The sequence below is a fragment of the Capsicum annuum genome, chromosome 10 (assembly GCF_002878395.1).
Source record: "Capsicum annuum cultivar UCD-10X-F1 chromosome 10, UCD10Xv1.1, whole genome shotgun sequence".
Lineage (NCBI taxonomy): Eukaryota > Viridiplantae > Streptophyta > Magnoliopsida > Solanales > Solanaceae > Capsicum > Capsicum annuum.
The window spans coordinates 219,067,281-219,079,660 of NC_061120.1; the positions used below are offsets into that span (position 1 = coordinate 219,067,281).

Sequence of the window (12,380 nt, forward strand, 5' to 3'; positions counted from 1 at the left end):
TAAATAGCTAAACCATTATTAATGAGAACAAAACTTCATGTATTAGTTTAAAATATGATATATTGTAATAGCTTTTGTATGCATTAAACTAATAAATTATGATTATTTCTTCCCTCTCAATTGGTTCAAGGCCGGGAACTAATTATTCCATCTAATAATTTTGATGTGCGGTATACCTTTAATAAATATACCATAATGCACAAAGATGGATTCCTCAAAGAAGTAAAGGATGTATGTTAGTTTTCCTAACATAAGAGGGAGATTATAAGCACTATGAAATATGTTAGGAATTATCACCATATCCTTATCCAAAAGATAATTCAAGTCAAATGCTGAAAGCATCTCATATTAAGCGCAAGTGCACTTATTTTGTGTTCCTAAAGGACAAAGTCTATGCATGCGTGAAGCGTAGTAGACTGATCGGTTCGAAATGAAATAGTCCTTGACAAATAAGGAGCAAATAATCATAATAAGAAGGCAATGAACTCTTGAAGAGCCTACGACATAACACTTCATGAAACCTTATGAGAAGTTCATGTACCCGAAAATAATGAAGTGATGAGATCTCAAAATGTTATGTCGCATTGTGAACCGATACTAAATGATATATCATCAATATATTTGACACAATATTGTGAAAGATTACAAGAATCTTAATTCTACGTTAATTTAAGAATGCTGACGTAGAAATATTTATCAAGTGACATGAAAGGATACATCTTGGTAGGTATTAAACTTATTTGATTTGCAGTCTAGATATTTGAAAATGTCACTCATAAAATGTTGAATATTGTCACTTGACAAAACTTATGTGAAAAACTTTTAAGAATTCAAAATGCTTGAAGCATATAAAAGTTTCTGGAAAACCTATTTATAATCCTTATATTGTATAAGCTTATTGCTTGAACATCATTGGAACTCTAGGAGAGTTTTCAAAACAATAGATTATTTGCTGAAATTTGAAATAAATCGAATTGGATTGGTTATGAAGTACCATATCTTAGTGCAATTGATGCACTCATGTACCTTGCAAATACTACAAGGCCTATAGCCTTTTCAGTCAATTTGTTAGCAAGGTATATTTCTGCTCCTACTATGAGACATCAAAATGGGATAAAACAAATGAGCTTGTTTTATTCTAAAGATTGCAGTCCCGATCTTATTAGTCATGCTGATGTTGGGTACTTATCTAATAGGCTATGTGTTCATATGTGGTGGTACTGCCATATCTTGAAGATATACAAAGCAGTCTATCGTAGCCACTTCATCGAATCATGCTGAGATAATAATTATTCATGAAGCAAGCCGAGAATGTGTATGGTTGAGGTCTATGATACATCTCATTCGAGAAAAATATGGTGTGAAATATGACAATCTACCCACAATTTTATACAGAGATAATTCAACATACATAGCACATCTTAAGGGAGGATTCATAAATGGAGATAGAACGAAGTACATTTTGCCAAAACTTTTCTACATACATGAGCTACAAAAGAATAATGATATTAACGTGCAACAGATTCGTTCAACTGACAATGTGACTGATTTATCCACCAAATCTTCTCCAATTGCAACTTTCAAGAAAATGTTGCACAAGATCGAGATGCAAAGGTCAAGGATGTTCTTATTAAGGAGAGTTAATATGCGATGTACTCTTTTTTCCTTACGAGGTTTTGTCCCACTGAATTTTCCTTGTGAGGTTTTTAATGAGACAACCAAAATGCGTATTATTAGAAATGTGTACTCTTTTTCATTCACGAGATTTTTTTCCTACTGGATTTTTTCTAGTAAGGTTTTAACGAGGCACATTATCTACCATTAGACATTCAAGGGGGAGTGTTATAAATGTATTTACATTATAGTGAATGTCTATCAAGATCTACCAAGATCTATTTTGATATCTATTAGGATTTGAAGCATCTTTCTTTTACTCAGACTAGGAGTAAATTTCCCCTATAAATAGAGGAGTTTTGTTCATTGTATTTACAATCATATAATCTCTCATCCCTCAAGAAGAGAAATAAGAATCACTCTCTTTATTCTCTCTACTCTTCTTCTTTATTCTTTCTTGTTTTATAACATTAGTATATTTTTAAATTTTAAAACTGCATATATTAATTTTTTTTTAAAAAAGTTTTATTATTGTAAAAATAGAAAAAATATTAATTAAGTTAAATGAATTCATATTTACAAAATGTATTTTATATATTAATAAGGTATAATACATTAACAAGACCTTTAATTTGACACCAAAATATCAGTGTACAAATAGGCTCTTTTAACTATACAAAAGTTGAACAAAAAAAATACTCTATGCATGTCTAAACAAAATCACGCGTGTCGGAGTTAGAATTGAAGGATTTTAGGTCATAGTTATAATGTATCTTTTTTATTAGGTGGCAGCATCTAAGTGGATTACTAATCCGTGTAGGAGCGATTGAGTTTCACGCATGTAAGTTGCAGAACTAGAGTGTTTTTTTTTTCAACTTTTATATAGTACGTAGGAGCGATTAAGTTTCACGCATGTAAGTTGCAGAATTAGAATGTTTTTTTTTTCAACTTTTATATAGTTAAAGGGCCTACTTATGCACTGGCAAAATTAAAGAGTATATAGTTATAATTTGGTTTCAAGTTAAACGCCTTTCGCGTTTGGTGAGCTTGCTTACTCTCAACTTAGCTATCTCGGCCTCCCACTTTAGGGGTTATCTAATGAATACATTGTTGAAATTGAGAAATTCTATGGGTCGGATCTTCTAGGCGACATCCTTTAGCATGGTAGGACATCTTTTTAAAAAAAAAAAAAAAAAATCCTTTTTCAAGAAATCGGAAAGTGTTTACTTGTTCAACTTTATATTAGTTTAAGTATTTACTTGTGCACATCTAAATGGAGGACGTAAATGTCATCTGAGGCCAAATTAAAGGGCACGTTTTCAGTAAATCTTTTGATGAAACGAACGAAAATTTCATGGAAACAGAGAGATACTTCATCAGCCCAAACAAGTTTTAGAACATGATCATAGATTTGAACAACTAGGCTGCTGGACTGGAAAAGAGTTACTGGTTCTTTACCTTTGAACAAATTGCTTAGATCTTTAGAGTACAATTGCCCAGCAGCAAGTTGAAATGGAATTACAGAATTTCAGCAGATGTTAGGTTCAAAGAATAATCAATAACAATGTCTAAATCCTTCCTCATCGAGCCGCGAATTATCCCAAACTAGAACGAGTCATCTCATACGCCAAGAAACATGCAGCATTTGCAGGGACACTACGGGCCATAGCAGGTCCAAAGCCCTTGTAAAGGCCTTTAACACCCTCCGATGCCAAGATCTTCTTGAAAGCATCGAAAAAGCCAGAGAACTTTGGGTTTTTATAGTCATCGATCTGGATTACACTCTTGATGACATCTGTTGGATACACGGACATCCAGAAGGAACCGCCAGCCAAGCCACCGGCTACAATAAGAGAGCCTCTTCCCAACTCTGAAGTGTCTGTGCCTCCTGCAATGTACTGCTTTATCGCTTCATACATGCCAAACATAGCAGCATTTCCGGGTACTTCACGTGCCAGGGTGGGAAACAAGCCCTTGAAGAGACCTGTCACGCCTCCTTCAGATCGAAGAACGTGTCTTGCTACATCCATTGGCCCTGCATATTTCACTGCCACAGCAGCTGAGCCTATACTAGCCAATGCACCCTGCGCTTGCAATCTGCAGTCATGTAATCAAACCAGTAAATCGACAACTACAGAATTTGCTTCCTAATAGTTTTGATCGTTGACCAAACAAAGGTAACAAGAAGTTGAAAGATACATGTGCTTTCTTTTTCTTTTCATCTAGGCGTAATACATAAACTGACACTCAAACTTGGCATTAGCTGACAAGTAAGCACTCCAATTTTGAGAGCGCACATCTAGACCTCAACTTGATCTCAACTGGCAACTGAAAACACCAACTCGTCCCCACTGTGTCTCGAGGACAGCCGATGCTGACGTGGCACGTAAAATTTTGGAGGTGTGTAGTTGATCATTATGTAAGTTTGAGCGTTCAATGACACTGTGAAGACGAGTTGAAGTGTCCAGATGTGCATACTCAAAGTTGGAGAGTTTACTAGACAATTGAGGTGTTTGAGCGTGTTTACGTATCTTATGCCCTCCATATATAGTGCACGTGTCTCACCAATTCAATGGAAAGGAAGGATAAAACATGGCAAACATCTGAAGCTCGATTATCATACAGTTTGGCCAAGTGAGGGCAACTTTGTGAAGGCTAGATCATATACTACATTTAAGTTTTAATGCACTAGAAGCAAACCTGCATTTTATAAGCTCAGTCGGGCAAGCAAGAAAAGACACAGCAGTTCCAGCAACAGCCCCGCAAACAATTTGTTGGTTCACACTAAGAGGGACTCCAGGTTCAGACCTCAAGAACGCCTCTGTTTGACCTCTCACTGTGAATAGCACAGCATTAAAGGCTGCCACAGTGGCAAGCGGCGCTCCCATGCCTTTGAAGAGCCCCCTGGCACCTTCCGCAGCTACTGTTTGCCGGACAGCATCTATAGCACCAGAATATTTTGGAAGCTGCCCTGGAAGTGGAGTAGGCTGGCTTTGAAGCTTGACCTTTATGGTATCAAAAGGGTGACCAACGATCAATTGTGCTGCTCCACCTACAGTCCCAGCTGTTAAATCTTTGGCTATATCACCCATTGGCAAATCTGGAACACAAAAACAAAAGGGAAAAAGAATCCTCAGTCTAAATATAATGTTATTATTAGCTATTGCATTGACTGTTCACAATTCTCGATTGTTGAAAAAGAACGATTCGGTTGGAAGATGAGGATTGAAAGAGTATATTATCAAAGTCAAGCTTAAAACTTCTGCTGAAAATTGGTGCTGTAGAAAAAGAGAATCATTAATCTTAGCAGTCAATAGCCATGAACCTTCTTAGTAAATAACACTAGGTATCCTTGACGCAATAAAAGGTCTAGCTTGGAGCTATTGCACTTTTGGGTGTAAATAGCACCGAAAAGACTCCGGCAGCATAGTTTCTTGTAAACAAAATCATTCACAATTTTAAACCTCCAAATGAGTCTCTCTGATTACGAGAAACAAGTATGTCACATGACAATAAAAGAACAGATCAAAAATATGAATGCCAATTTGACTTCTTTATATAACTTTGACATTGGTGTTCTGTGAAAGTCAGCTACTTTAGAACCAAAGTGATTAAACCGCTTCTGCCTACAAATTATCTACATATAATGCCAGACAAAACGGAAGATTGAGTCAGCAAGTTAGAACTCCAATACTATCCCATTATTCTTTTGCATACTTGTAGTAAGGAAGGACCAAGGCACAAATTTCTCCCTGTAAAATAGCCTAACCACAAGAAAAAAAAAAGAATAAGAAGAATAAACACGTATATGAACCTCCTCTTTTCATTCTCGACTTCTCCTCTCCTTGACAAACATATTGAAATGTACGGATTCAAGACATGTACTAGAAGAGCAGAACAATGAAAATCCAATGGTGGTGATAATACCCTTCTCAGATATGAGCAGAAATTCTGAAAGCTAACTGAAATAGAAGACGTTGAGAAAATTAAACTAATCCAATTCTATTAGTTTAACTTCGGATATCAAAGCTGACTCCGTAGTAGAATCATCACCAATGGCACGCTGTACGTCTAAGTGCAAAAAGACAGCAAGCTTTGTCCGAGGAACAGATTAGTTTCAAGGAAGGAAAAAACCACGAACAAGATATTCAAAAGACTTCTTGTCGTTTTGAAATTGATAAATCTTGAATTTGTCTAAATTGTTCTCCTCATGTCCGCTTACCAACTTAGCAAAAATCCAAGCAGAGAGCTTTTGGAAAGCGATGACTTAGGGCAACAAATCCCACGAAAGGAAAATTGGAAACATGCAAATAAAAGGGTCTGAATTCTGATATAAAAAATACCAAATGGGTATCATTCATTGTCCATTTTCAGCACATCAACTTCTAAAGCTTCACGCTTTTTGATTAAAAAGAATCAAATAAAAGAAAAATGAAAAAAAAAAAAAATGCGGTGTCACTCCATGCCCATTTTTCAGCACATCAACTTCTAGTTTTCTAGAAGGTAGATAATTTCTTCACATATTAACAAAATGATACCGTTTATGCTAATAAAATATCCTTCTGGTAAACAATAAACCTTACCCTGGCTCGTTCCTCTTTATACAGGATGAATGACCACCAAGTCAACTAGGTGTTGCAATCAGAAATCTACATAAGAACAATATATCAGTCAATAACACACACGACAAATATATACATCAAGAAATGACATGAAGAAACAAATCCCGGAAAGGAAAATTTTACACTAGTAAAGACACAAATCCAAGGTGCAACAAATCCAAGTGAAAGAAGAAAACAGTGAAGAAAGCATATCAATTAATTAATAAGGAAAGCAACCGACAATAATGTGATAATCGAAACACAATAAACAGCATATAGTGATAGATATCAAAAGAAAGAACTACAAGAATACGACAATCTGATAAGACATGAAGAAACAAATCCTAGAAAGGGAAACTGGAAAAGAATAAGCAAAAGGGATTTAATATAAAGAAAAAAATATACCAAATGGTATCACTAAATGTCCATTTTCACGCACATCAACTTGTAAAATTGGAGTCTTTATCCAAATTTTAAACAAAGTTATAAGCTTTATGCTAATAAGAGAATCTTGTGGACTAATATGCACCTGATAAATCTGATGATTTAAAAGTATTGATGTCAACCAAATGAATTCCAAAGTTACATCAAGAACTAGAAGGTGCAATCTGCAATCCACATAATAACAATGCATTAGTCAATTACATGGACAGAGCCAATATATATACATTTATGACATGGACAAACAAATCCCAGAAAGAAATATTGGAAAAGCATAAGCAAAAGGGGTTTCATATAAAGAAAAAAGATACCAAATGGTACACTCAGTGTCCATTTTCAAGAACATCAACTTTCCAAAGGTGAAGTCCTTCTCCAAATTTTAACAAACCGATACAAAGTTAAAAGCTTTTTGATGATAAAAGAATCTTATGGTACCTAGGTGGACTAATATGTACCTGATAAATCTAATGAGCTAACAAAAATCTTGAAATTGAGTTACAGCCACATAAATAATGTGATAATCGAAACACAATAAACAATATATGATGATAGATATCAAAAGCAAGAACTACAAGAATACGAAAATCTGATATGACATGAAGAAACAAATCCCAGAAAGGGAAACTGGAAAAGAATAAGCAAAAGGGGTTTAATATAAAAAAAACTATACCAAATGGTATCACTCGATGTCCATTTTCACGCACATCAACTTCTAAAGGTAGAGTCTTTCTCCAAATTTTAACAAAGTTATAAGCTTTATGCTAATAAAAGAATCTTGTGAACTAATATACAACAACAACAACATCGTACCCAGGATATTCCCACCAAGTGGGGCCTGGGGAGGGTAAGTGTGCGCAGTCCATACCACTAACTCAGAGGTGAGATAGACCCCCGGCTCAAGGTAAGAAAATCAAGACAAGGAACAGCGAAAAACAAGATACAATAGAAATTACCACACCCAATAGTACCATAGACAAGATTCACCAAGTACTACATCAAACGATACAACATTCTGAAATCATTTAAACTAATATGTACCTATAAATCTGATGAGTTAAAAAACTTGATGTCACCCAAATGAATACCAAACTTATATCTGAAATCTACATAAGCACAATGTATAAGTCAATTACATAGCCAGACAGAGCAAACTATATACATCAAGATATAACATGGACAAACAAATACCAGAGAAGCAATATTGGAAAAGAATAAGCAAAAGGGGTTTGACATAAAAGAAAAAAAAAATACCAAATGGTATCTATCACTCAATGTCCATTTTAAACAAAGGTAGAGTCTTTCTCCCCATTTTAACAAAGTTCTATAAGCTTTATACTAATAAAAGAATCTTTATGGTATCTAGGTGGACTAATGTATACCTGATAAATCTTGAAATTGAGTTATAGCCACATAAGGGAAATTCAAGAAAAGACAATATTATGATGTGGCCAATAGATCTTACAGTTAAGGACACAAATTTTACACACACACACAGTACAACGAAATTGAGATAGGGTAATTGAGGACACAAATTTTGAGTTGATTTTAGCCACTTTTTTTTCCTCCTCTCAATAGATCTTGAGAGATGGAAGGATCTTCCTATAACGTTGGGTGACTCTTTCTATATAAAGGGACTACAATATTGCAATTTGCAGGGCTACCAACCCCCACCCCCCACCACCTATTGCCTATAAGATTGTTCACTGATTTGACAGATTCCCTTCTTTGAAAAAGATTTTATACTATTGTTTTCAATTTACAATTTGTTACTTTCTCCGTCTCATTTCATGTGATATAATTGATCGGGTATAAAGTGTCATTTATTAAAAATATTTTACTGCTACTGTATTTAATTAAGAAGGATCAATAAAGATAAAATAAAATTGTTTCTTTTAACGAATGTCATAAATAAATTAATTCTGATAGTTCGATGGTATATTTGAGCTTTTTTTTTCATAATTTTAATTAATGATGTGGACCTCTGGTAAGACGATACGAGACAAACTGTTTTTGAAAAACCACCGTTAACAAGTAATGACATGGATGAACCTATTTTATAACGATGAGGGCATAAACGAGCCAAATTTTTAACGGATGGCATAAATGAGCCATTTCTGATAGTTCGATGGCATATTTGAACCTTTTCCCTTAAAAATATTCTACTGCTACTATATTTAATTAATAAGGACCAATAAAGGTAAAAGTGAAATAATGTCTTTAATGAGTGGTATAACTGAGTCAATTCTAATAGTTCGATGGCATATTTGAGCCTTTTTTCATAATTTTAATTAATGATGTGGACCTCTAGTAAGATGATACGAGGCAAACTATTTTTGAAAAACCACCATTAACAAGTAATGACATGGATGAACCTATTTTGTAACGAAAATGGCGTAAACGAGCCAAATTTTTAACGGATGACATAAATAAGTCATTTCTGATAGTTCGATGGCATATTTGAGCCTTTTCCCTTAAAAATATTCTACTGCCACTATATTTAATTAAGAAGTACCAATAAAGGTAAAAGTGAAATTGTGTCTTTAACGGATGACATAAATGAGTAAATTCTGATAGTCCGATGACATATTTGAGTATTTTTTCATAATTTTAATTAATGATGTGGACCTCTAGTAAGACGACACGAGGCAAACTGTTTTTGAAAAACTACCGTTAACAAGTAATGACATGGATGAACCTGTTTTGTAACGACGATGGCATAAACGAGCCAAATTTTTAACGGATGGCATAAATGAGCCATTTCTGATAGTTCGATGACAAATTTGAGCCTTTTCTCTTAAAAATATTCTACTGCTACTATATTTAACTAAGAAGGACCAATAAAAGTAAAAGTAAAATTATATCATTAAATAGTTACCAAAGAAGAAAATGTGATATTTTTTTTGAGACGGATAAAAAAGAAAATGATGACACAAAACATGAGACAGAAAGAGTACTAAATATTTGTCAAATTCTTAATTTGTGCGCCCTTAATAAAAATATTAACTAGAGATTAATTTGACTAAATTATTCTCTCTTTGAAGATTTTGGCTGGTTATTTCAATTTATTCTCCTTGTTTCTAAATATCGATAGCATTTTTTATTTACACACATCTTAAAAAAAATATTAGCTAGAGATTAATTAGACTAAACTATCCTTCTTTGAAAAAGTTTTTTAACTGATTGTTTCAATTTACTCTTTCCGTTTCTAAATATATGTTTCATTATTGGCTTGTACGTCCTTTAAGTAAAATATTAACTTGGCGGTAATTTAACTGAATTATCCTTCTTTGAAAAAAAATAATTTGACTGATTTTTTCAATTTATTCTCTCCATTTTATATACTTGTTGCAATGTTAATTTACACACTTCTTAAGATAAACATTAACTAAAAGCTAATTTGCCTGAATTATCCTTCTTTAAAAAATGTATTTATTCTCTCCATTCCTACATATTTATTGCACTGTTAAAAGCTAATTTGATTGGATAATCCTTCTTTGGATTTTTTTTTTAAATTTTAGAGTTAAAAATCACTTAAAATGGCAAATTAAGTTAGAAACATATATAACAGAATTGATTATTAAAGTATTTTTTGCAGCTTAATTTGTTTGGTAGAATGCTTTTAAAAGTATTTTCCCCAAAAGTCTCAATAAGGAGTTTGTGCTTTACACCAATGTATATTCACCAATATTGTCACCTACTTCTACTTGTAGAAACAAACCTATAAATGCAATCATTTAATAGTAGGGTGGGTGTTCGGTCGGTTCGGTCTAATTGTTTAATATCAATTTGATTTATCGATTTTTGGATTGACAAAAATGACAACCATCACCAAACCGAAATAAAATTGGTTTGGTTTGGTTTCTATAAATTCAGTTCGGTTCTTTCGGATTTTTATTTTGGTTTGAAATATTAAAGTAGAGAACCTCTCTTTTTCATAATTGAACATTTAAAATTGATGATTTTTTTAAGAAAAATGATTTTTTTTCAAATCTATTTTTCATTCCCAAATATAAATAACTATAAGTAACTCAATGAAACGAAATAATATCATCAAGTTCTTTATGGTAACAAGCAATGTCATCGTTGGGACTAACATACAGAGTTTCTTGGGTGATGCAGTACTCGTTGCCATTCCAAATGTAAAATAAAGAAAATGCAATAAACTACCATGTTAAGCAGAAAATATCATAAACTCACCTGAATGCTCCTCTTTAGACACAAATACGAAACACGAAATTTGTGGGTCGTGGATTGCGGTTACGGGTCACCGATTGCAGTGTCGTTGTAAAGAAAGGGAGTAGATCGCCGGTCTTTCATCTATTTCGCCGAATTGCCGGTGGTGTAAATCGAAAACGACGCCTTGGATTTACTGTTTACTGTTCGTGAGTATTGAGACTTGAGTGTGATTGGTAATATGTTTACTGTTTAGGGATTTAGGCGCCTTGGAGTTGGAATTAGGGTTACTAAAATGTATATATAATTAATATAATAAATTGATTATATATATATATATATATATATATATATATTATAATATTATTTATATAATTTTAATTTTCGGTTTTTCGGTTTAACCACCGATTTTTTTTTTTTAAGAATACCGAAAACCAAACCATTTAACTGAAATTTAAAAATTGAAAACCGAAATCAATCGAAAAACCGAAACCAAAATTAAATTACTCATTTAATTTACTGATCAAATTCTATAAATTAATACATCTTAACAAGTTTAAACTTTGTTTCGATTTCATTAGGTAAATTTTAAGGTTTTTGATATACTATTAATTTGCACTCATTATATATTATCATTAGTATTGTTCTTTCTTCTTCCTTAAAATATATTACTCTCATAAAGTTTCATTTTATTAAGAGTAAAACACCCCTTATAGAGATGCCTTCATTTTCTCAACTCCAATAGCAATAATTTTAGTTAACGATAGAGAAATACTTACTACCAATTAATCATAATCTTACCGTTTGAATAGTTATTATTTAAACTTTTTAAACTAAAAAAGGTAGCTCGATGTATTAAAACTTTCGCTAGGTATGAAGTTAAAGAAGAATCGGACCATAAGAATCTATTGTACAATGAAAAAATTATTTTATTTTTTATGTATAACCAATTTGGTGTGATTGTATTAATTTTAATAGTCACCTTTTATTATTTTATGCGTCCTTTTTATAGCAATTCTACCTCATATTCTATTTTTATTTTATAATACTACTAATATTTATTCTTCAAATTAGTAACACGTAACATTATATAACGTTAAAATGTAAGATGATTTATTCAAATATTATGTTTATTAAAATAATACATTATTATATACTAATTAATAGGATATGTGACAAAAGATTCGTGATAATCATCGAAACAATATGTTTGAGTTATCATGTTTACCGTTAGGACTCGTTTAATTTAGTGGGAAGTAAGTTATCTGAAAATAAATTATTTCGAGATTAAATATTTAGGAAATGTATTTCACCTTTGGTGGAATACTAATAACACTATAAATTTGGCATAATTATCTTTGAGATAATAAAATTAATCTTAAAATAAGTTATTCGATATTTCTATTAGTATCTAACGAGTTCCTTAGAATGAAGTCGTTTGATATGACGTCAGGACAAATTTAGGTTGAAAATATTGATGCTTTGATATTCGTGAAATTCAATCCAAAATAGGTATAATTATATAAGAAATGCATAAAAATTGATATAATA

The 12,380-nt window shown here is 32.6% G+C and overlaps 2 protein-coding genes across 8 annotated transcripts in view; one reads left to right on the forward strand and one right to left on the reverse strand.

The window, feature by feature from the left end:
- Positions 1–2,990: 2,990 nt before the first annotated feature.
- On the reverse strand, positions 2,991–8,424 carry LOC107843899 (mitochondrial carnitine/acylcarnitine carrier-like protein). Of its 7 annotated transcripts, none has more exons than XM_016688314.2 (6): positions 8,036–8,424; positions 7,695–7,759; positions 6,745–6,823; positions 6,198–6,263; positions 4,315–4,714; positions 2,991–3,711 (listed from the first exon to the last, which is right to left on the reverse strand). In XM_016688314.2, exons 5-6 carry the CDS (start codon positions 4,704–4,706, stop codon positions 3,210–3,212), a joined length of 894 nt encoding a protein of 297 aa, XP_016543800.1. In that variant the 5' UTR covers positions 4,707–4,714; positions 6,198–6,263; positions 6,745–6,823; positions 7,695–7,759; positions 8,036–8,424; the 3' UTR covers positions 2,991–3,209. The 7 variants fall into 7 exon arrangements, with proteins under 7 accessions (XP_016543800.1, XP_016543802.1, XP_047253396.1 ...); XM_016688316.2 differs by lacking the exon at positions 8,036–8,424 and adding an exon at positions 7,908–8,028; XM_047397440.1 differs by lacking the exon at positions 8,036–8,424 and adding an exon at positions 7,845–7,977.
- A 2,263-nt stretch (positions 8,425–10,687) lies between these two features.
- LOC107845170 (glycosyltransferase-like At2g41451) overlaps positions 10,688–12,380 on the forward strand; it is a 9,073-nt gene continuing 7,380 nt past the window's right edge. Inside the window, exons 1-2 of the mRNA XM_047397833.1 lie at positions 10,688–10,795; positions 10,872–11,027. Coding sequence (XP_047253789.1) covers positions 10,688–10,795; positions 10,872–11,027 — 264 coding nt within the window. The remainder of the gene's footprint in view (positions 10,796–10,871; positions 11,028–12,380) is intronic.